The 24,204-nt window shown below is 59.7% G+C and overlaps 1 protein-coding gene across 16 annotated transcripts in view; it reads right to left on the bottom strand.

Annotated features, from left to right (window-relative positions):
* Positions 1-318: 318 nt before the first annotated feature.
* MYT1L (myelin transcription factor 1 like) overlaps positions 319-24,204 on the bottom strand; it is a 373,300-nt gene continuing 349,414 nt past the window's right edge. For 9 of the 16 annotated variants that reach the window (XM_064494756.1, XM_064494755.1, XM_064494758.1 and 6 more), the window contains 4 exons: positions 12,803-12,894; positions 6,383-6,492; positions 3,413-3,556; positions 2,392-3,099 (listed from right to left, as the gene is read on the bottom strand). In XM_064494756.1, coding sequence (XP_064350826.1) covers positions 2,959-3,099; positions 3,413-3,556; positions 6,383-6,492; positions 12,803-12,894 — 487 coding nt within the window. In that variant the 3' untranslated portion in view covers positions 2,392-2,958. The other 7 variants (XM_064494764.1, XM_064494765.1, XM_064494769.1 and 4 more) reach the window with 3 other exon arrangements.

Here is a 24,204-nt window from a genome sequence, read left to right as displayed (position 1 = left end):
GGAGGCTGTGGGAGTGGGGACATCTCCGTCCCGGCGTCCGGGGCGTGGCGTGACCTCCGGGGAGACAGCAGGGGAGACACTCACTCACGAGCCAGGACGGCTTCCCCACCAGCAGGGTGCCGCGGGCCTCCCGAGCTGATCACATCATTTAAAGACTCATCTGCTCTCACGTGCCTCGGGGCAGGGAACCGGACCTCCCCAAACCGCAAACTGGAGCGACTGGCGGAGAGACGCTCCCGGGGGCCCCGCCCGGCGCCTCCAGAGCCCAGTGAAGACGCTCACCCAGGCAGAGACCTCTCGTGCTACAAATGTGGTAACACCTTTTTATTTAGAGTAAGATGTGTTAACATCCAGCATGACAAAATTTGTACAAAGTTCACAATTTAAAAATGAATATCACTGCAACTTGTGATTCCACACATTTATAGCAAAATTAAAGTGTCAACCAACCCATGCCGTGTAGTACAAAAATAAATCAAACTTCAGTTCCACAGAGAGCACAATAAATATTTATACAAAATTCTGTCTTCATAAATGATCACTTAAGTTAACTTAGAAATGAACATGAACAAGAAGGTATCATAAATAAGCTGCGATGACTCACAATAACTCCCTCTGAAAGGGCAGCATTCTAACGTGTGACACTTCTGTGACTCCCTAGGTAACAGTGACAGATAGCTTCTGATTTGACATTATGTCCCAACATTAGATGAGCAGCAGATTTGTGCTTAAAACCCCTTTCCATTGTACACAGGTGATGACAAGAAAAATCCCAAACTGACACTACCTATTACTCTACTGAAAGCATCACTATATTGGCAAAGAAGCTGCAGACACCACGGGGAGGGGATGCATATGCCGATATGAACAGCGGGGCCCCGCGGGGCCGGGGGCCCCGGCGGTATATATGGCATCGGAACGCGAAGCACCTTGCTTCAGCTCTCGAAAAGGCAATTCTGAGCATGGCAGCCACAACGAACCGCGCAACAGAAGGAGGGCCCCCGAGAAGGTGCCGCGGAGCCCCGAGGAATGACACCGTCTTCTCCCAGCTCGTTACCAAAGTCCTCCTGGAGAACTGTAAGCTCTGTACAGCGAGCCGTACGAAGTGCTGCTGGGATGCGCACGTGTTTGTACACATATACACACCGAGGTGGAGAACCGTGTCAGCGTTTGCTGTGAGGTCCCTGTGAGCGCCCTCCCCGACGCCCGCGGGGCAGCGGGTGGCCTCCTCAGATTCTTCCAGGGTCAGGGTCGCAAGGCTACTGACGCGGGAATTGCACACCTCCGCACGGATATATAGGACAAGGTAAGTGCAAATAGTCGACTGGCACGTTGTGGGGACAATGACCCTGTAAGTCCTGTTCTGCTAAAAATATTTTTTTTTTATTTTTACAAAACCCATCTTTTTCTCCATAACAAAATTTTAAAGTACTTTTGTACTTCCTGCATAACATCAAGACACGGAAGGAAGGGTGCTGTCACATGTACATCAGGTCAACGTCAGTCAGAAAGCGCGGCCGCGCGGCGCCCTCGGGACCGCTGGGGCGGGGATGCAGCGGCGGGAAGTGGTCTTACGCGTACACATAGTGCAGCCGTCGGGAGAAGACAAGCGGATCTCCAGGGTGTAAACACGTCTACGATGATCTAGTGTACAGCAGAAAGTGCTGAAGTACATCGAGTTACTCCTAAACTCTGATTGCATTCATGCTCAGAGGAGGTCGCGACAAACCACACAGAGCTCTGCACGTGTCCGTGGTCAAGCGGTCTCCAGCGGAAGGCAGGACATGGCGTCCTGCCTCTGGGTGGGACCCACGCTTACTCAAAAGCGACAGGGGGCGGGGGGACGCTACGGGGCTGCTTCCCACCCAGGCCGGCAGAGAGGCTGGCCCAGCAGCTGGAGGCCTCTCGGATCATCTGCTTGTCTCCCCACACGTAAAATCATAACAACAACGACAACAGTAACCATAACTGTTGAAGGAGGAAAGGGGAAATAAACAGTCTTACGCGGTCTTTGAGCTTAAAGGAAAACACACAGGTTCTGTTAGAGAAAGCACATTGCGATAACAGACAGTTCGGGGGGCACGGGACTCGGGGAGATAAGAGAAGCTTGTTCCAAAGTTTATTGAAAATGGAAGAGGCGGTCCTCAGGTCACATCCACCTCTCCTGAGTCCCTGTCTTAACTGAAGTTCCCACAGTCACACCATGTAATGCTCAGGAGTTAATTTAAAAGTGCTGTTTAAGCTGCTTTGAATCTTCTGCCAAATTTCCATGGCTTGATGTTGTCTTACAATAAATTACTTATCTCATTTCTTACAGTTAATCCATATGCCATTTCCTTGGAATGCAAAAAACCTCATTTATTGCCCCCACCATACACCATCCTCCTAAAACAAACAAACAAAAAAATCACATAATATTTCCAAGCATTGTTCAAAAATAAAGCATTTTTTTTGCAACCAATTCTTGCTATGAAACAATATGCACATAAAATGTAGTTCTTAAATTCCGTAAAATCCTCCAACATGAGGCAAAATGATAACATCTAAAAAGTGGCTGCAGGACCAAACGATCGTTCAAAGCTTTTTTTTTTTTTTGTCCATTTCAGTTCAAAATACTAGAACATTTAATCACTAAAGCATTAAAAAGAATGTACACTCTGTTTACTTGGATCAGCTTACCCCTTCAGGAATATATGTGCCCCACGTGTGCGGACATTAGCAGCTGTAACATTACATGGCACGTCCACTAAGCCAGCTTATATGAAACGCACAAAATGTGAATGGATTCGGAACTATTCTGCAGGTACTATCTTCAGAGCAAGACATGAAATCATCATGACGTCTGGTGAGCATAACACTGCTTCAACAGAAGTGCGTGTATGACACTTCCTGGCAAGACAGCAGCAGACAGCAAGAGGCGTCCTTCTTTAAGCAAGGCCCCGCCGCTGCGGCCGCTGCTCAGACCTGGATTCCTCTCACAGCCTGCTTTACACTTTCCAGCAGGGCTTTACTTTCTGGGCTCTGATAACGGTCTTGATTTGTATACATGTCCGTCAAAGTAGTCACGTATGCGTCAAAATTTTGTTCATTGATTGGATCCTACGAGATATTAAATAGTAGTTCATACACAACTTGTACTCTCTGAATGGGAGACTCACATCAGCACACAACAGCATCGCAGCGCAGCGCCTCTGTCCCTGTGACACCGGGAGGCCTGTCCAGAGCAACTTAACCTTACGGGGCTCACTGGGTCCTCCCCACCGAGGTCCTAGCGGGCAGCGCTATGGTCTGGGGGAGGTGACCGCAAGCATCCAGAGCGCGAAGAACCAGGAGAACAGGAAAGGAGAGAGCTACCCTACGGTGCGCACGGCGGGGGGCCGCCGAGCCCTGTCCTGCGCCCTCGGTCACTTACCATGTGCGGCAGCTGGATGTTGGCCAGGCTGTGGATCAGGGACTGGCTCAGGCTGGCCAGCTCGTGCAGGAGGGACTCGTTCTGCTGCTCGATCACCTTGTTCTCCTCTTCGATGGTCTTCAGGCTGCTCTCCATGGTGGTGATCTGAAACACACAGGGCAGCGCGACATGTAACACAAGCCGGCGGGGCGCGCACCTCGCCGCGCGGCGACTCGGCTACCAAGGCGGAGACGGAAGCCCTTCGCTCGAAAGGAGGAGGCTTCCAGGCTAAGAGCTGGTCGCTCTCAGGGCTCGCCTTCGATGCTCTGAGTCATTGCACTTGAAAACTTGGCGACTGGACGACGAGGGCCCTCTTTCCGAGAAGGAGTTAAGGAGGGTAGGTTCCCGCTGTGTCAGCTTCTGCCGGCGCCTGTGCAGAGATCAGCACAGGACAGCCGTGCCTTTGACCCGCTGCTTCCACTGCGTGATGGGCTGTTTGTTTGGATCAGGGTCATGGCTGCTGCTCAGACGTCCCCTTCGTCTGAATCTGATCCTGCACAGGTAAGGCTTCAATTACCTGTGAGCTAGTCACCTGTGAGGTGCGTCACGTCGCCCCGTGGGCACCAGGCGGGCACATCTGCCTGCACGTGATGGCTTCAACCCTGTGCGGCGTAAAGTCCGCCGTGGCTTCCCGGCTGCTCTTCCTTCCTCTAACGCTCCAGGGAGAGTTGCTGTGGTCGAGGGGCTTTCGTGTGCTGCCCTCTGGCCTCCACCTACCACTGGACACCCGCACTTCATGCCTCAGCTCAGCGGGAGAGCTGCCCGTCTGCACGGGTGGCAGGGACACAGCAGTGCGGCTCTGTCCCTCCCCGGGGTCTCTGACCGGGTTGGGGTGTTCGAGGTGCCAGCAAGCCTGGCAGTGGGGCCTCCAGCCTTCCAGGGTCTTCCACGGTGGGCTCTGGCCAAAGACAAGGAGGCAGAGGTGTCCATGGGGAGCGTGTGGCCTCGGAGGGCCGGGCTGCAGCTGCGTGTGCCCCCACATGCTAGCGGGCCGTGGGAGGCGTGGGAGGAGGGCGCCTGGCTGGGTGTCAGCGGGAGGCTTCCCGTGACTTCTGTGTAGGTGCTGACCCGCTCACCAGAGCCGGGACCTCCTGTGATGCCCACTGGCCGGCTCCTCACTGAGGGCTGGTGTTCGCCCAGCCTGCAGCTCACCCTCCGACCTGAGCACAGGGGAGCCTGGGCCCTGGAGCGGCCTGACCGCACCGTCTGGGTGGTCACCCCTCATCAGCCAGGCCAGGGACAAGACCCTTAGAATTCATTGTGACATCAAATGTGCACAGGTGCCACCAGGACCCGAGAGTCACAGTGACATCAAAAAAGACCCAAATGGGCAGCCAGGACCCCCACAGGGATGACAGGTCACACGGGGGGGGGGGGGCGGGCAGGCACCGGGCTCCAGGCAGGAATGCTCTGCGTCTGCGTCCCGGGAGCCCAGTCCAGCCCGCGTCCTGAGCTGGGCCCCCGCGCCCGGCCTTGTTCTCAGGGGTGAGACTGCTTCTGGTCAGGGACAGGGGAGCCGGCACATGGGAAATGCTCGCAGTGGGGGCTGAGGTGGGGGAGCCCTCCAGGATGCTGGGGGATGAGGCCCTGCCAGAGGAGGACAGTGCTGAGAGATGTGCCCTTCAGGGGGTCATCAGGGCCGTCTGGTGCCCCAACTTCTGCAGCAGAACAGACTCCAGGCAGGTGTCCTCACATGACCTGGGTCCTGGGGCACGTCTGCCTGAGCAGGGCCGTGCAGTTCCCCTGGCCAGCGCCCCGCCCCTGCCCCGGCCTCGGCCTGGCCTCGGGGAGAAAAGCTGTGGGTTTGGAATGAAAGCTAAGGAAAGCTCCTGCTTGCCTCGGACAAGGTTCCAGTCGGAGCACAGCTGGGGCCAAGGCTGTAGTCAGTGGGGAGGCTGATGCCCGAACAAGTGGACAGGGCAGCCCTGGTGGGCAGGGGACGCTCAGCCCTCACACCTGCCCAAGGTCACGGAAGGGCAGCCCTGGGATCCTGGTGGTTCCTCTGATGGGGAGGCTGTGCCCTGGTGGATGGTGGACGGGGGTCAGCAGTGACTGTCCCTGGCCTCATAAGCCCTCGGGTAAGTCTTTGGGCCTGAGAATCCCAGCAAGGCTGGCGACTGCCCAGGAAGGGACCACTGTGGGCGGATGGGGGTCCAGGCCCCAGGCAGAGTGGGTGCTAAGAGAACAGGAGCCCCGGCCTCACCAGTGACGGCAACGTGAGGGAGATCCCACCTGGGCGTCGGGCTCCACAAAGCCCTCGGGGAGGCGGCCGGCGTGTGGCCAGTGATGGGCCAGGCCAGCTGGTCACTGCCAGATCTGCGACCTTGACTCAGCCACAGAGGTCACTGCTCCGAACCTAACCTTATGTGTAGCATGAGGTGTGGACACTTACCAGGGGGGCTGCTGTGAGCGCGTGGGGTTACAGGACCAAAGCCCCTGGGGTGTGGCCTCCGGCCGATGCTTAGAAAGGCCCGTATCCTCCCGCCCACCACGCTACGTGGCCACAGGGCACTGGGCGTCTGCACCCACGTGTGGGGCTGGGGACCTGCACACACAGACCGGGGGCTCCTGGGAGCCCCAAGGAGCAGGCGTGCCTTTCAAGTCCCAGGATTGTCGCCCGACTCAGTTCACCAACACGAGTCAGTGACATCGGGGCCCTCAAACCCTGGTGGGAGAGCGCTCACGTGGGCAGCGCCGGGTGGCCCTCCGGGAGTGGCTGCTCAGGAAGGGCGTGTCATTAACGCCCCGACACCGGACAGAAAGCTAGCGTCCAGTGGCCCCAGCAGGTTTTGCCACCGAAATGATCTCAGCAGGAGACCAAGAGAAAAGGTGAGCCAATCGAGGCGAAAAGGGGCAAAGAGCAAGGAAGGTGCCGCCCCGGCGTCTCCTGGCGTCACAGCACTCGGGACGCTGGTTGAGGGCTTCAAACACTGTTACCTGAGTTCTGAGCTTGATCATGTCGGCTTCCATCTGGGAGTTGGACTCGTTCAGCTCCTTGATCTCCTCGTCCAGCTGCTTGATCTCCTCGTCGTTCTCGATGCCTGGAACGACGGAGGGCGAGTCAGACCGCCCGCAGGCGGGGCTGGACAGTCACAGCCTTGTCTCAGTTCCTTCTAGACTTGGAACCAAATTTGCTGGGGAAGTGTACTCTGGGATTAAAAACATCATCACAGTCTCTGTGTCTTCTGCCCCTACAACCATCCTGCTTACAATTAAGGCTCCTAAAAACGAAGAAGTCAACGGAGGGCACACAGACTACCCCACCCCAAATCGAAAGGGTCCTTCTCCCTGGGATGGGAACCCAGGGCCTCTGGCTCTGGCCACAGCTGTGTCCTGGACACGGACTTACCTTGTGCAGGTCACGAGTGGCCTCATTGTTCACTCTCTCTCTGGTCTCTCTGTCTCTGTCTCTCTGTCTCTGTCCCTCTGTCTCTATCCCCCCCGTCCATCACTCTGAGAATCAGCCAGGCTCTGCTAACACATCTGCACATGAGCCAGCGGGCCCCCACCCTCACCAAGTCTAGGAGTTGGGTAGGAGACCTGACAACAGACATGTAACCACACCCCTGATTCCTGGAAGCTGAGAAAGCCACCTCCCGTGGGAGGGAGTGTCAGGCAGCGACAGACAGCAGGTCCCAATAACTGCTGACCAATAACGACCCCCTCGTTCAGACCCGCGGGGTTGCCCAGCTTTGCTGGAACATCCTGCCTGAGCGGCGTCCTGGGTGGGGGGTGTGCAGCCCACGAGGGCCTGGGGGAGCTGCACCTGCAGAGCATCCGTTTGCAAGGGGTCTTTTCAAGGCCGGCTCTGCTGGTGGCTGCTGGGGTCAGAAAGGTCTCTATCCTCCTGGTGTTGGCAGTCAGTTCCCCATGGCTGAAATCCTGCCACTGAGGGTGCAGAGTGGCTGCCCCCACCACTCACACAGCTCAGCCAGGGATCTGCACTCAAAACTGGAGAAAAACACACGCAGCCCAGGCACCCAGGGGTCTGGGGGGCAGACACTGTGGTCCAGCTTTGCAGACAGAGGGGTACAGTCCACCCGAGACGGGAGACCCCTGACATCCCTGAAATACAGCCAGAGACTGATGAACGGAGTCCTCCCTTAATGGGACGTCTAGGGGACAAAGAAAAGAGAGTTGGGGGGATCAGTGGGGTTGGGTCTTAATTGTCAATTTTAGTGAAATGAAAAAAAGATTGGAAAGAGTAAGCTGCCTTCTGCAGAGTCGCATTTCTTCCATGACGTCCCCTGTCCTCACAAAAGCCCTCGGGAGGAGCGTGCCCTCGTGTTTAATCTAATTGCCCACGTAATCAGCCCTCCTTCCCAGTCGTCTCTCCTGCTGACCCGCTCTGGTGTGGAAGCAGGCCTCCCCCACACACGGGCTGCCCTCCGCCTCCGCCTTGCTCCGGCCACCACCCCACCCGAGGGACCGCTGTGGCCTCACCAGGAGCCACGCCTCTGCGTCCCTGAGCTCTGCTCGGCCTCTAAGGTCCCCAGGGTGCGTCCTCCGCTGGCACCTCGACTGCAAAGCCTCCCTATTTACCAAACGCACCCGAAAAGCAGCCAAGGACGTGATAAAAATACTGCCGGGAGCTTCCCAGGTGTGGGCTGCTCTCCCCCCGTTTACTTTATCATTGGTTTATTTATTTGCACCGTGTACGAGTTTATGTGATCACGGCTTTGCCCCTCCCAGGCAGGCAGGGATCCTGTCCCCGGATCTCCCAGCCTGGAAGGGCACTGGGGAGCCACCACCACCGCAGCTGAGTGGCTTGCTTTCCCTTTTCATACGTGACTAGACCTTTATGGCAATCTTCCAAAATTAGGCGTTGGAACCGACTGAGTTAACGTCCCTAATACTTGGAACACGGGAGGTGCCTGTCGGGGGTGGGCAGTGTGGCCATTCCTCTGCAGAAACAGCTCAGACGCACTTCGAGGTGAGACTGCCCAGGGCAGGAGAACCCTGATTTGTAAAGCAACCAATCAGGAGTCAATTTATTATTTCACGAAGATTCGTCCCAGCACTCAGCTACATTGCAAGCGGTCCGAACGCACTGGGAGCACCTCTCATGTAAACCAGGAACACTCACAACCCCTCGCTCCTCGGGCTGTGACCGTCGGGTTTTCCAGGTGAGTTTCCGCGAAGATTTCTGAGCATGCTCTGAATGTCACAGGTCTTCAGTTTTTAAGTTTGGACGATTTGAAAACCTCTCTTTTTCCAGGTGTGTCTCGCAGTTTCTGTTGAAGAAGAACCACGTGCAGGGAGGGGCCTCACGCCCTTCTCAGAAGCACAGAGCATCTCCCCGGTTCTCCTGTCCCGAGGTCCGGCAGCCTCGCGAGGCGTCCTGGTCCTTGTTGGGGGCAGGCTGGGCTTGGAGCCGCCGCTACACGTCCTAGTGCTCTGCGGCTCGGCACCCTGGGCGGACCTTCTCCCCCCGGAGGGACGCTGGGCGAGGGAGGCGCGTCGGCACCCCCAGGAGCAGTCTTCTTCCACGTGTAACTGAAACGTCCAGGTTCTACTTGCACGTGACGCGAACCTGCCAACGAGCAGCCTGACGGCATCTACAGAGACCGCTCTGGGCAGGGTTCGCACACGGAGCTGGTGTAGCTCTTCCTGGGGGGCCACCTGCTGTGGACCCCAGAGCTAGCTGCTCAAAATACTGGATTTTAGATAACCCATGGTAGGAAGGGTGAAAAATGCCCTACACAGCTGCTTCCAATACCAAGACCTCACGTTTCCCTTGAGAAGTGAATGGAATTGTAGGCAAAGGAGTCCACTTCAGGGCTGGCAGTCTGACGATCACTCCACTGTTATAAACCCCAGAGAACCGTGGGAAAGGCCAGCATGCCTCAACACTCCAACTGCGTCCCCTCAACTGGCTCGTCAGAGGCGCTCCATCAATGGTCTCTCATACGCAGCAAGGCACACAGAATGCCCCCAATTCCAGCATCTTTGTCTTGGGGCTAGATTCTGGCAAATGGGAACTTAGAAGAATTTTGATAAAGTCATGGGAAGTGAAGGTGGCGTCTCTGGAATACAGGTGCGACCTTGGAGGGCCATTTCACTGGTTTGAATTTTGAGGAAAGAGTGTCCAACAATAATTATGTTCTGTTTAACTTTCATGGAAAACCATGTCTGAACAGGGGACAGAGACTGCGTTACCGCGGAGGCTTCCTGAGGTCTGGAGGCATTTGTGAATGGCCTTGACGAGAGGATTCAGGATCCTGGGGTTTCGTGCCGGGCTTTGAAACATGGCAAATCTAAATCCGTATCCTGGTACTTGAGAGTTCCGTGATGAGCAACTTTCTTAATGCCTTGGAACCTCAAACCCCTCCATTGCAAACAGGTCCCTCTCCTATGCAGTGGGTGTAAGAAACAAGTGAGCTATGCAAGATGCCTGCCCTGCAGCGAGATTCCCCACACGGGGGCCACGGAAGACGCCAGCGGTCCTGCTTCTAGGGCACCAGACAGTATCGGGGCGCTCGTGTCTGCGGGCGTATCTCTGTGTGCCGGAGAGCAGCGCAGACGCATGTCGTCCCGCTGACCCAGGATCGTCGTGTCAGTTGACAGACACTTAAAAGAAAAAGCCATAATCTTGTATGTGGTCTAGTGCAGTGGGCTTCAATATTTGTTGAATTAAAGAATTAAAAACAAGACATGCCTCTCTCTCATAAGTCCTGAAATTGTCATCTAAAGGTTTTTATTGTGACTTAAATTAGTTGCCAAAAAGGTGTATTTCTAGGAAATTATATGTTGCAGAGTTATTTCAATATATTTCTATAAAAACCTTGGACCAGGTGTTTGACAAAATTTATGAAAAAAGTCTACTGTATAAACTAAGTGGCAAATCAAGATTTATTATCTAAACAACCTGTAGATCAAATCAGCCTTCTGACAGAGGCCGCCGCCACTTTGAAACTAATCAGAGCAGCAGCAAGGCCCCCCATAATGAACTTTCCGTCTCTAATTTTTATTCTAGGAGCAATGAGTGGATGGGTGGGTGGATGGATGAGGGGGTGGGTGGGTGGATGGGTGGAGGGTGGACGGGTGGAAGCACACATGAGTGGGTGGATGGAGATGTGAGGTTCTGCCTGGATGAACTGAAGAGCTCAGCACTGCTCCCCTATGTCGTCCTGAAGCTCTCCCCGGACGTGCCTTCAGAAGCCCAGCCTTCCTGGGTGGTTCCTTGTTAGGCGCCTGCACACGTGCGAGTCCAGGACTGGTGGGGGGGCAGCCTTTCTTGGGTGGCCGTGGGGAGGGTGGGGGAACAGCTGGCAGATGACAGACTGATTCTCAGTTCATCGGATTCCGGAGACAGTCAGGTGGAATCTGAGGGTCTGGAAACAGATTTCCTTGGAGTGCCCCAAGGCCACACGTCCCCAGCGGCCGCCCAGCGGGCGCCCCTGCTAGCCAGGGCAGTGCGGGTGCCCAGCCACGGTGAAGGCTGGGGGCTGGCTCTTCCAACTTACGTCTACTTTTCCAAGAGAGAACCAGTCCTTCCAGGTCAACCGCCATGTCCAGCGGTTACAGAAAGAGGGCCCTGTATTTCTGTTGCCCTCTGCACAGAGACGGCAGTTTGAGAGACGGCAACGGGGCAGTGGCCCTCTCCCTGGCCGCCCCGCCGGGTGTGGAGGCCTGCTGTCTTGATTTTTTTCTTTTCTGGGCCTGCACTGCCTTCCATCCATGAGTCATAAACTGGCACAGGCTCAGATCAGTTTGCCTGAGATTCTTGCTTCAGAGCCAGGGTTGTGTTGGGGGTGAGGTGTCAGGCTAAACATTTTGGAACGAGCTCAGGGAACGTTGTTTCCTTCCTGGCAACGAGCACAGCCCTCGTCGGCGAGTGGGAGGTGGCGCTGGTGGCCCCGGGGTCTCGGACCGGCTCCGCACGCTGGGCTGGCTGGAGAACTGACGGGAGATGCGGGCCGACTCTGAGGGCCTGTCAGCTCGTCCCAACGGCTCCAGCAGCTGCCCTGCCCTGAGCAGAGGTGGGCGCAGAACACTGGGCTCTGAGCCTTCGAGGTGGAGACCCGGCTGTCTTCCTGGTAAATGATGACCGACAGGTTAAGAGTGCTTCTCCCCGAGGCGCCCGCGCTGTCCTCAGGACCGAAGATGAGCGTCCAGCGAGCAGCAGGAGCCTCCAGGCCGAGGCCCGGGGCCCGCGCGCCCACAGACCACGAGCTCCTCAGGGCTGTGTCCTGGCCCATGGGGGCCCACCAGGGAGGGGTAGCCCCAGAACGTAGGAGGACTGGGGCCTGGGCTCCACCCGACGCCCAGTTCTGGGGGCCTGAGCTGTGACGGCTCCAGGGGGACCCCTGTTTTCCGGCACTCGGCTCCTGGAGGGACACAAAATCAGGGCAGTGCCTTGGCCAGAGCCCGGCGCCACCCCATCCGTGAGAAAGCCTGCTCTGCCGGAGCGCCCTCCTCACGAAGTCCTCCCAGGGGCCGGGAGGGGGGGTCCAAGCTTGCCCCTCAGTTGTGGAGTTCTGTCCTCTGAAGTCTCTGCAAACACCCCTGGTGACTGCTGGCCCTCGGCTCCTGGGGGCACACTGGGGACGCCCCCGGGAGCCTCTGTCATCAGTGGATCAGCACCCAGCTTTCTGTTAAGGACGCCTTATCTAACGTATGCTGCCGATTCACGACCACTGAGCTCCTGGCCGACAGCCCTACGACCGCAGCGGGACGCTGCCTCCCTCCGGCCCCGCCCTCCTGGCCTCCTCAGTCAGGACACCAGGCAGCGCTGTCGCCCTGGCTCCGGCCTCCTCAACAGGGACGTCCTCAACAGAAAAACACGAACATTCAAAAAACGCAGCGCCCAGCAGACCGTGAAGAGGACCCCGATTTACGGGATGAGCTGAAACGGGGGGCAGGGGGGCCTGGCAGGAGGGCGGTTGGGGGACACTCGGACTTGCTGACTGGCCCTGAAAGCACCAGGCGTGCTTGTTACACACAGACCCTAGTGAGCAGGGACTACACAGACGTGGCCCCCGAGGGTGGCTGGCGGGACCTCTGAGGCCTCCAGCCCCCACAGCCGGCCCTGCAGCTTCATGGCCCCACGTGGCATCTGCAGGGAGGGACTGGCTGGTGAACTGGAAGGGGTCCGGCACCAAAGTGAGAGTGCGGGGCATGGTGGGCGGGCCATGTGCGGCCCGAGGGACCCCTGGCTTAGCCCCTGGGAGGCCCCCCAGGGCACAGGGGAGGGGATGGGGCCACAGTCGGGGGACGGCGGTGGGGAGGCCGCTTCCTCCCCAGTGGGTGGGCGTTGCACAGGCCAGAGGGCCCTCTGTGGCTGCTTCCTGAGGGGCGTGGCGGGGACGGTGGGCTTGGTCAGGGGTCGGGGTGACGGGGCGCAGTTACCGTTGCTGGCTCTCTGCCGGATGGTCAGCATCTGCTCCCCCGAAAGCTTCGCCTTCTTCATCGCCGACGTGGCTCTCGGGCACCCCGACAAGCTGGGGACGAGACACGAGATGGCGTTAGTCACCAGGCCACGTTGGTCCCGGCACAGGGTGAGCTGCAGGTGGGACGCAGACCAGACGGGCAGGAGGGCAGGGCCGCCGAACCCTGGGGCGGTGTCCGTGCGCCAAGGACCCTGCGGGCTGATATAAGCCCTGGGCTGCTGCATGGCCCGGGTGAGGTCCGGCAGCCGGGGCTCGGGGCCGGGACGGAGACCAGCCCCTTCACGGCCGCATCAGCCTTTCAGGGCTGCCGGGACACTTACGGAGTAATCATCTTGCTTTATGGCAGAAAGTTTCCAACTTGTACAAGGGTTGGATTCAAAACTTAATTTCCAACGACGGAAGTGAAGGGGGCAGAGGCACGAGCTCCCCGCCAGACTCCCAGCCTGGCACCCGGGGCCCCAGCTGTCCCACTGCCGTCAGCTGAGGGACCCCACACGGAGCCTCAGCTCCCCCACCTCCCCCGAGCGTCTGCACCGTAAGCCGGCACCTTGCAGGGAGGGTCCAGACCCCCAGGCGTCTCTCACTGCCGGGGGGTCTGCAAGTGCACGTGGGCTGGGCACGAGGGGCCGACCCCGTCTCGGTGGGACAGCTCCTCCCGGTTTCTTCCCCTCTGGGGATGTGTTGAGAACAAAGTCTGGGCCTGAGCGTCTGAGCCTGGGTGTCCTCGCACCTGCCCCTGGTGGCCCCCCCACCCGGCCACCATCCCAAGGAGCCACACGGGATGGTCCCCCTGCACCCCCGTCAGCGGCCCGCTGGCCCTTCATACACACGTGTCGCGAGAGCCCCTACGCGCATGTTCCTTCACACGTGTCAGGTTTCTATGTATAATTTGGTGCTCCGTCCGCATCTCCAGGGCTAGGACCCCATCCGTACACCGTGACGCATGGTTGGGGTTCGCCGTAGCTACACCCGCACGCCCAGTGCTGGTGCAGATCACGTGGCCATGAGCAATGGCTGGCACAGTCCAGCAGGAGGCCTCAGGTGTCTCCTCGCACAGGTTTTCTAACATGTTTTTCCAATGCAGATTTTAGCAGTTGTTTGGGGAAGACATATCTCTGTACAACACACGTCTCCTCTGCTCCTTGCAAGGAAGTTCCGAGCTGTTGGTCTGACGAGACGGTGCACCTGGCGACGGTGCCAAGATGCCTCCGCGCCTGCCGCGCTTCCCAGCACCTCTGGGGTCCACGCCCGCTCAGGGAGCTTCCGGGTTTACAGGGGAAGGGGCAGCGGGGACGCCAGCCCAGAGGACCTGCCTCCTGTTTGTATCATCCGGGCATCATCCCTGGGGCCAGGTGCCACCAGGTGCCCCAGGTACTTGCAGATTGCATGCTGTGTTCTTGGGGTGACTCCCCACCCTGCTCTCCCCCTTGAACAGGAAGTGGTCAGAGGAGGTTAAGGACAGCGTGAGGGTGGACGGCAACGAGAAGGAAGCTGCCACACAGAGGCTGGCAGGGTGAGGGGCCAGGTGTTTCACGCGTGACTAGGCGGCTGGCGCCCAGACCAGAACACGCAGCAGGATGCCCTGGAAGCAGATTAAAACTCAGATCCCTAGACCTGGGCTGAGGGTCAGAGCCAGATTTCAGTCTTAAGTCACTCGTCTGAGTTTCCAGCTAACTGCACTGCCAGTCGGGAATGACAAATAACGATGCCATTTCAGGAGGGAGACTGCAGCCCCAGTCAGGAGCTAAATTAGGAGACGGACGGAGACAGGCCCACGGAACGGTGCGTTTTGTGCAGACACGCCTGCTCGCAGTCCCTCCCATTCCGATCCACTGAGTGCATCCCAGCACGGGTCAAATTTGGAAGTGTGCAGAGTGGCCTGGCAGGGCGTGGGTGGCGAGAGTCCCCAGCGAGGACACAGTGCCACCTAGTGGCAGCTCGCGCCAAGCTCGCTTCGCATGGTACTGGGCGCCTGGGGTCCGCGCTGGTCCAGGGACTGGGGACAAGGCCAAGCGCCGGGTGCTGCCGGGGAGCGACCCCACTCTAGAGTGCAGTTCTGAAGTGGAGACCCAGAGGCCCTGTGGAGACGTCTCTGAGCGTGGACGCGACAGGCCACAGAATCTAGACCCGTGCAGTGAATGGTTAACGTGCCTGCCCAGCGCGCCCGCCAGGGGCCCCAGACGTCTGGCAGCACCCGCACACCAGGAATTCCAGGGCGGGCTCCAGGCACACGCCGCCAGGGCTTCGGGGGAGACAGCAGGAGATGGGAGGCCCAGGGTTTTATCAGGACATCCACCCAAGAGGGACCTCCTCCAGGAGAACATCACTGCTGAAATGGCTACATTAGTAGGAGTTCCCGGTGGGGAGGGGTTGTCAAGAGACCTGGTGGTGTGACTGTCCGCGGCGAGAACAGGAAATTCCAGCGCATGCGGGGACACGCTGCTCAGATGCCTGCTCACAGCCAGGCGGGCCGCGAACCGGGAGCAAAGGGCCCCGACGTGAAGGACCTGTGACCGCTCCCCTCCCGGGGACACACGTCCAGGTGCCGACAGCCGTTTGCGGCGGGTTTCGCTGTCACGATGCCTTGTTCGCTTCACTGGTTTCCGTTACACCAGTGCCGTCGTGACCCTCCCAGTAACAACGCGCAGCGCGCCGCACGGCACACGGACGCCGCCCTCCACGTGTGGACGCCATGGAGTGTCCAGCTGGCTCTGGGTGATGGACAGGGTCTGCAGACATTGACAAACTGGCACTAACACCCAGAAGACATGCCACACGCGCGGGAGCAGCCAGTTTTGTGTTTGCTTCCTGGGGAATTAGGGTTTCAAGAGGGGCCCGGGCAGATGTTTTGGGGGCACAGGGTGTCCTCTGTCCCCCAGGGAATTCCCACCTCTGATTATTCATCCAATCTTCTCCTAATTCAGTGTGACCGGGTGTCCTTGTGGCCCCTTCTCAGTCCAGGATACGAATTTGGAGTTTTTCCCCCGAATATCCTGTTTCTCCCAAAATATGTTCTGTGTCAAAAGCACACCCTGAGCCTTGCAGAGAGGGCAGCAAGGGCAAGAGCCTCTGTGCTCAGCCGTCGGGGCCTTCAGGGCAGACGGGGCCTCTCCCAGCTGTCGGTGTTAATTAGCAGAGGGCTGCGGGTAAGACAGCAGAGTAAGCAGGCGTTGAAATCACTCACTTTGTTTCTCCTGCTTGTTTCCCACTCAGTGAAGGGCGTTTTGACAGCATCATGGGTGAGTTAGGCCTTTGTGAGCGTCTGGGGTCCTGGTGGTCAGGTACCACCGGATTGCTGGCATCTCTCCCCTGCCAGCAGGGGAGACCCAGGGGCTCCTGCAGCGGTCCTGGTAAGGGCTTCAGGAGGGCAGCGGGGTGTGGCTGGGGGTCTGTGCGATGTCCAGGGCGCAGCTCAGAACTGGGCTGGCAAAGGTGGGAGCCCCCAGCCACATGTGGGGGTCACATTTCGACTGTATCAACTGAAATCAAGCCTCTTTAAACCGTCAGCCCCGGGCTGGCCGTGGGGGCTGAGCTTCAGCCTCGGACGTGCGGTGACCAGGGGGCTGCACAGAGGACCGCGGTGCCCAGCACGTGCTCTGTGACAGGGCAGGACAGGGCGGGGCTGCCGGGAGGCCCCTGAGGGGTGTCTCCAGAGGAAGCAGCCTGCCCCCTGGGGCCCGAGTGTTTTCTAGTTTGGAGGGAGGGTCTGCCCACGGAGGGAGTTCAAGGAGGAGCTGACAGCAGTGGGCGGACGTGGTGAACCGGTCCTCACGTCCAAGCCTCTGACCAAGCACAGCGCAGGCGTGGTGGCCTCACGGGCACTCTCGGCAGCCTGTGGGGTCCCTGGGGTGTCTCACCCCATCTCGCTAGCGTCACGGAGGCTGATGATGCACCAGGTGACACCGTCCGCGGGGCCAGCACGCAGGGCTCTGGCCTCTCAGTTCTCAGGGTGTTTCCTCTGACTCCTTGCTGCTCAGAGGGGACAGGACGGAGGACGAGGTGGGGCAGGGGCAGGCCTGGATAGAAGGCCACAGGGGCAGGGCCAGTGCCCAGGGAGGACGCTGAGCCGGGAGGGGTGACTTCACAACGCAGGCTCAGGGCAGGCGCTGCCTCCGAGCACAGCTGGCCGGGGACACACCTTCGGAGACAGTCCTGTTCCAGCATTTCTCGGACAGGAATGGGGCCAGAGCACGAGGGTCACAAGACACGTCCCCGGGATGGTGTGGGCAGGAAGGAGCCGGGAAGGAGGAGGTCCTCGCTGTCCACTCAGGGGCGTAGGGAAGTGACTCTCAGCTGCCTGGGTCTCCCGTGAGCGCGCCGGGCGGGCGAGGAGGATGCTCCCACCGCAGCGAGGGGGCTCCTCTCTGTCCCTCACGTCTCTGAGGCCCCCGTGACTGGACTGCAGGGCTGGGGAGGCCGGGCCACAGGAGGCGCCCCCCCCGAATGCCGTCCTGGTGATGGGGGTGCTGGGGTCAGTGAGGGACTCGTGAGTGGCAGTCAGCGCTTCTCAGTGATGAGTTTCTGTTTTCCTCTTAATTTCACCACTGGTTTTGCTAGAACCAGAGCATTTACGCCTTAGGAAACCATTGCTAGAGCTGAAAGCAGAAAGAGGCTTTGAGTTTCAAAGGCTTCAAGATTGGGAGCTGCCAGAGGCAGAAGGAAGTCAGCGCACAGGCCGTGGGTGTGGAAGGAGAGTCCCTGGAAGGGGAAGGAAGAGCACAGAGAGCCGAGAGCTGCTGGTCCGAGAGGAGGCCCCCGACACGCTGGGGGTGACAGGCCCCCACCCCTCCGGCCCGCGAGCAGCCCGGCAGAGGGAAGAAGCCCCACCGCCTTGGCCGAAGGCCTGGCGCGGTCGGAGGCTGGGGACCAGTGGCCGGAGAGGCCTGGCGGCCCCAGGAAAACACAGGCCAGTGGTGTGGGCGGGTGACCAGACGGGACAGGCTCAGGAGGCCTCTGGGGCTGCCCGCGCACCAGGACGGACCACCTGGGTGGATGCGGGCGCCCAGATGCCCTAGGCCCCGGACCAGGTTCTTGTCCGCAGCTGGGGCAGGACAGGGGTCAGCGCAGCCACAGAAAATGGGCGGACTTTGTGTCTGTTACCGGCCGTCACATTTTAGAAACTGCCGTGTTCCTGAAAACCTACTGTTTGCTCATGAATAGAGGGTGATGTTGTGCTGCTCAGGAGTGACTGGAGGCGGCAAACCCGGAGCGTCTCAGCTGCGCACACGCATGTGTGTGTCTGTGTGTGTGTTGTGTGTGTGTGTCTGTGCGTGTGTTGTGTGTGTGTTTCTGTGTTTGTGTGTGTCTGTGTGTCCATGTGTTGTATGTGTGTTGTGTTTGTCGTGTGTGTCTGTGTGCCCGTGTGTGTAATGGAGATTACATCACATTCTGGACCGGAAAGCTCTGAAGAGTTCAGTCTCTCGTTTGCTCCTATTGTTAATTTTTTGTTTGCATGTTGCTCTTTCCTGTAAAATCACGGCCGGCTAAGCTTCTCAGGGCAGAGGCTGTAGTAAGATTTATTTCTCCAAAGACCCCTGCCCTGTGGCTAAAACGGGATACTTGTGGGAGGCGGAGCTCGGGGCCACCCCGGGGTCCCAGTGTGGTGCCCACGCTGGGTCAAGCCTGTCCTGCAGGAGGGGCGCGTGTGACGGGGCGGTCGCGCCCGCGATTCGGGGCCAGTGCACAGAACAGCCCTGGGCGGGCGCAGCGAGCCTGCCTGCCTGCCTGGTAGAGGGGGCCACGAGAGCAGCCCCGAGAGGCACCCCAGCCAGGAGCAGCACGAACATGGGCCTGGGGCCTGGCAGCTCCAGGAACTGAACCCTGCCAAGACTCCGGCTGAGCTTTGAGGGGGCCACAGGCTCAGCTGGGGAGGCGCCTGCAGAAACCTTGGTTCCAGGCAGTGGGGCCCGAGCAGCGGCCTGGAGGCCGGGCCGGGCTTCCCATTTGCAGAATCCAAGAGCGGCTGAGTGTCGCTTCAAGCCCCTGCGTGCTTGGTTCTTTAGAGACCTGGTGAGACGCTGTCCAGGAGACCGGGCGGGGGGCGCTCAGCCCAGGCCGCGGGCGCGGGGGAGGCTGGGTGGGCTGGTGTCCCCTCTGCCGGCTGTGCCCAGACTCGGGGCGGACGGGGAGCTGGACGCGCCTGCTCCAGGAGGAGAGAGTCTGCAAACGTCACCTGGGGGGTGCTCCCCGGCAGGGCTGCGGGCAGCCGTGGCAGTCTCAGCCCGGCGGGCCCGCCGCTGTGAGCCAGCTCTCGCAGGCCCCATGGGACTCGCAGTCTGGGACAGGTGATGGGTCTGCGTTTTCCCTCCCTCCTGCTTCCCGACAAATACTGAACTTTGGAGTTTAGTCAAAGAGCTGGGAATGTCCAAGGTGCTGGAGGGGGGTCCCCTGAGCCCTATCCTCTCCTGCGGATCCCAGAGAAGCCACGGGTGTGGGTGTTCCTCTCAGGTTGTGCAGGGAAGGAGGGCGTTTCCAATGCGCTTTTGGCAGACAGAAGCCAGCAGCTGGAGGAGGGCCCTGGCCACGCCTCCTGTTCCCTCCGACCTGCCCCCTGGCAGCAGAAGCGGGGGGTTGGGGCCCAGGGAGGGCAGGAGGGGTGCAGGCTGTCCCAGCAGGAGAGTCGAGTGTCCCGGGACAGGAGAAGAGCTGGGGCGGCGGGCACCGGCTGGTCTGCAGCTGGGACCAGGCTCCCGGGCTGGATTCTGGGTTATATCACTCTTGAGTGAAAATGGCTGGGCTGCCTCGGTGTCTTCCATCCACACACGTGGCTTGGTGAGTGGCCGTGGTTGCAGCCTGAGAGGGAGCAGAAGGCAGACAGGGACCCGTCCGGGGAGGCCCAGGGTGGCGGGCGCTCCTCCTGGGGTGGCTGGGTGGGGAGAGGCCTGCCCACGTCCTCCCTCTCCTTGGCGTCCGTCCCACAGGAGCTGGGGCAGGTTGGTCACACGCCCTCAGTGGCCACGTTTCTTCAATGCTTGCCCTGTGACAGTCCTGTGCTCAGTCTTGCAGGCATCCAGACAGACAGACTGAGATGCAGGCCGTCTGTGCACGAGGCAGTCCCTGGTTGAATCCTGACTTTCTCCGTGCTGGCTGGCTGCATTAGTGTTCTCATCTCTAAGATGGGAACGACGTGGACCTCAAGGTGCTGTGGTCACCTGTGTACCAGATTTTGGTAAAAACTATGGCTTCTCAACATCACGGAGGGTCAGGTGCATAAATGAAGGCTTCCCCTTCTCCCTGGGCTCGGGAGGAACGCATCGCCCGGCACTTCGGGTGGACACGTTCCCCAGAATCCCACGTGGGCTGCATCTCCCAGCGTCTCTTGCACTCGGCGATGCTGTGGACTGGGCTCCCCCTGGGATGTGAGGGGGCGGTACCAGCCCCGTCCCCAGCTGGATGCTGCAGCCTCCTTTCCTCGCTCTGCTGTGGGGTGAAGACAAACCTCGGAGGCCTCCTGTCCTGCCCGCTCATCCAGGGCTGGCTCCAGTCCGAGTGTCGTTAAGGCAGTGAGCACATCCCAGCTCATGCTCACATTAACGAGACGACTGATTAAGAAAACAACTCGTGGTCAGTACTCAGTACGGTGATGTCTTGACTACCGTTTTCCTGGGAAGTATCAAGCAATGTCCACGTTCTAGGACGGGCAGCCTCCCATTTACAGAGGACTGGAGTGAAACTGGAAATAAATAGGTTAGGTCACGCGGTCCTGGCGGAAGAAGTGTAAGGAGGTCTGGGAGGTAATTTTTAAAAAGTTTACTTGGTGGCGCCCACTGAGAGATGGCGTTCTTCTGAGATCACTTACTTATTTACCCATTAGGGTTAGAATCATGCCTTTAATTTTGGAGGATCTTCCTAATCTTACTTAGAGTGGGGTAGGAATGAGGTGACGGCGAGTTACGATCGGCACGCTTGCACGTGAAGAAGCTCAGCAGGTAAGAACCCACCCCCGTCCCCCGCCCCGCCTCTGCCGGCCCCACGGCGAGCACCAGTCCCGACGCCATCGCCCCCCAGTCAGGTGAGGCCCCGGTGGAGCGTCCTCCTTCCTCTCTCCCTGTCCCTGTGCCTGACACCTCTGACCCTGGCCCTGGGCTCTCGGGTCACTGGGCCCTCAGGCACCTGCTGAAGCTCCCCTGTCTCTCCTGAGATTTCAGTGCCTCGGTCGGCATCTGGTGGACACACAGCTGCTCCCAGTCTTAGACACAGCTCTGACCAACTTATTAAAAAATGCCCCGAGTCACTGGTGCAGGAAAACACTCCCTAGAGGCTACAAGTGTGGGCACGAGTGAGGCGTGTGGGTGCTCGGGAGCTAAGACGTGGTCCCATCCACGCAGGCACTCAGATCACAGCCAGGGTTCCTGCAGTGACGCAGTCGTGGGACGTGAAGGGAAGGGACTGCCCATGCAGAGAGAGGAGTCAGGGCCATTTCACCAAGTTGGCAAAACCATCAGTGCTGAGAAGAGGCAGGATGGCTCGGAGGAGGGGGCCTTGGCTCTAAGGACGGGGCCCTGGCTTGGGGGAGGGGGCCCTGGCTCGGAGGAGTTGGGCTGCCTGAGTTTGAACCCTGGCTCTGTCACTTACAAACTCCATGAACCTGGACAGCATGTCACTTCTCTTTGACTTAAATCCTAATCTTTCAAACAGGAGTCATGAGGGTACCTATTTCATCGGATTGTTTGAAGCTAAGGACAGAGGTGCTCGGCGCTCAGGCAGCCCTGATCTCATCAAGCAGCATTATCTGGAGGATGAGGGGGCACTTCTGGGCAGGTAAGGGCGTGGAGAAGGATGCTCTGGGCAACAGGAGGCGCAGAGGCCTGGGCTGCTCTGATGGGTACCGAATTCTGCAGAAGCCTTGCTGTGGCAGCTCCGGAAGGCTAGCTCAGAGGACGGGGTGCTGGCCCCCGGGCAGGAGCAGGCCAGGTCAGGAAGCATGGGTGCCCAACCGGCACTCAGATGTGACTTCCCAGTCAGTGAAGCCCTTCCCGCCTCTCTGCTCTCCTGCCACCCTGGACCCTGCTCTCAGCGTCCACTCCACCACTGGTGCCCCCGAGTCTGCATCTTTCCCTGTGTGTCCTGCAGCAAGGCCACACTCTGTTTCTCTTTTCTGCCCCTGATGACCGATGCACCCAGGTGCCTCCCGGCGGGCACCCAGTGTACAGTCACTTGTCTGCTGTGGGCCCGCATCTCCAGCCCCCATCTCACTCAGCTGCATCCTCTTTCTCGTGCTCCTAAAGGAAGCTGTCCGCTACCCCTGAGCACTTGCCGGCGATGCCCACTCACAGGTGTTGCCTCCCATCTCACCCGCGGGTTCTGACCCAGCCAGTTCTGACTGTAAAGTCTCTTCCTACATCCTTACAGCATCTCTGCTCAGGAACAGCACCCCCCACCCTGCCCCGTCCCTACAGGGATGAATGTGAAATGGGAGGAAATGATTGTGCAGCAAACGGGGCGCTCGGAGAGTGTGCCACCTCTGTGTCCTTGTGCTTGAACACCTGTGTGGTGGCCTCCCCAGGAGGACATCGGGGTGAGCAGGCTTCCCGGGACCCGGAAGCCGCGGCAGGGGCTCCCCGTCACCTTCTGTATCACTAGGTTGTCACAGCTTCCGGGAAAAGGGCAATAAACAGGCACCTGTTCCGTCTGGTCTTTCTTCTGAGTCTGAAAGCTGCTCTGTTTTCAGGTCGCGTGTGATGCACAAGGAGCCTCACCTCAGCGCCTCACCTGGGGGCTCACCAGGGCCTTGAAGTCTGGACAACCACCTGCCAGCTCTGGGTGGACGGCTGGGCCCTGGGCCCCCCAGGGGGATGAGCCAGTCGCAGACGGACAGGTGCCCTGTGACCCACTCCCGTGAGGCCCCGAGAGTTGGAGCCACTGGACGGTGGGCCCGGGGCCGGGAGCTAGCGCTGGGGGGCAGAGCTGCGCTGGGCCGGTGAGAACTCTGGGGAGGCTGGTCTGATGTCCGCTGGATGGTGCGTGGGTGCTGATCGGCCCTGCGCTGGACGTGAAAGTGCTTAAATGGTACATTCGGTGTTCCGTGTGTCTACACAACTGTAAGAAGGTAGGTCCAGGCTCTCAGGGTCCTGTCCTCCCCTCTCACCCCCGTCCCCGCCCTGGGTCTCTTCACACGGTCACACCCAGGACGGAGGCCGCCGGTCACCGGGCTCCAGGGAGGTCTGAACACTTTCCACACAACATCCCCACCCCCGCCCCCGCTCAGAGCGCCGAGGCGGGGGCTCAGATGGCTGCGACACGACACGCTCTCGCAGCAAAGTATCAAAGATCTGCACTCTGCCGCTCAGTCAGGGCCCCATGGGGACGGAGCCACTTCTGAGTGGCTCCGAGGCTCCGCCCTCCAGCTCTGGGCCCCGTGGAGCCTGGTGTCCCCGCCCGGAGCCCCGGCCTCCCCGCCCCGCGCAGACCGGGTGGGCGCGGCCGGCTGGCTTGTCCGGTGAGCCCTGGACTCGGGGCGCCTCCCGGGACCCCCTCGACGCCCTGGGTGAGCTGTCTGCAGAGCACAGGACTCATCACGGGGGTTCCAGAGCAGAGAGGCTCTGTCCGAGTCAGCGAGCCACCAGCTGTCTTCACCAGGTGCACCTGCGCCCTGAGGTCCCTCCAGCTGTCTAGACGAGGCTGCGTGTGAGTCAACTCCCTCTCCAGCCAGAGGCCCCAGGAAGGTGGGTCCCTCCGGGGACAGAGACAGGAAGGCCAGACACCCGGGAGAGGCTGCACCGGGGCCCTAAGTTTGGCCCCTGGGTGTTAGCCAGAGGGTGGGCGGGGGCGGGGGGAGGGCGGGGGCGTGGCCGAGGTGGCGGCGGCCCTGCCCACAGCGACTCCGGGGGGTCAGGGGCCGCCGTCCTCGCGAGGCCGCAGGACGCGCCGAGTGGCCCGCCCGCGGAAGGGGTCCCGCCTGCCCGCGGCTCCTAGCAGTCCATCACTCTCCTGACCGACGCGGCGAAGGTCCGGGGCCGCGGCGGACGCCACACCTCCAGCGTTCCGCGCACGCCCGGCTCCCGCGCGGTTTCGGGAACCCAGGGGCGCTCAGCTTTACTCGGAGAAGTGGACCCATTTCCACGTGCCTCGGCTCAGCAGCACGTGCACGCCCTTACTCAAGGGTCATGTGGGCAGGGTGCACCGTCGTCTGAAAGCTTCATGGACCGCGGAAGAGTTAGGGAAGCCGGAGCTTTCTGGAGGGCATTTGGGCCGCCCTATCAGAATTTGGAAACAAGCGTTTTTGCTTCTGGGTCTGTATCCTGAGGGTCCGCTGCCCAGGGACGAGCAGGTGTCTGCGGAAGGGAGCTCCCTGTCCGGCCCTGGGCGGCACTGCATCTAGAACGGAGACCGGACCCTGTGACCTGGGAAGCAGGGGGGCTC

Source organism: Camelus dromedarius, chromosome 15 (assembly GCF_036321535.1).
Source record: "Camelus dromedarius isolate mCamDro1 chromosome 15, mCamDro1.pat, whole genome shotgun sequence".
Classification (NCBI taxonomy): domain Eukaryota; kingdom Metazoa; phylum Chordata; class Mammalia; order Artiodactyla; family Camelidae; genus Camelus; species Camelus dromedarius.
The sequence above is the reverse complement of the archived record's forward strand: the minus strand, read 5'-3'. Positions and strand labels throughout refer to the sequence as shown.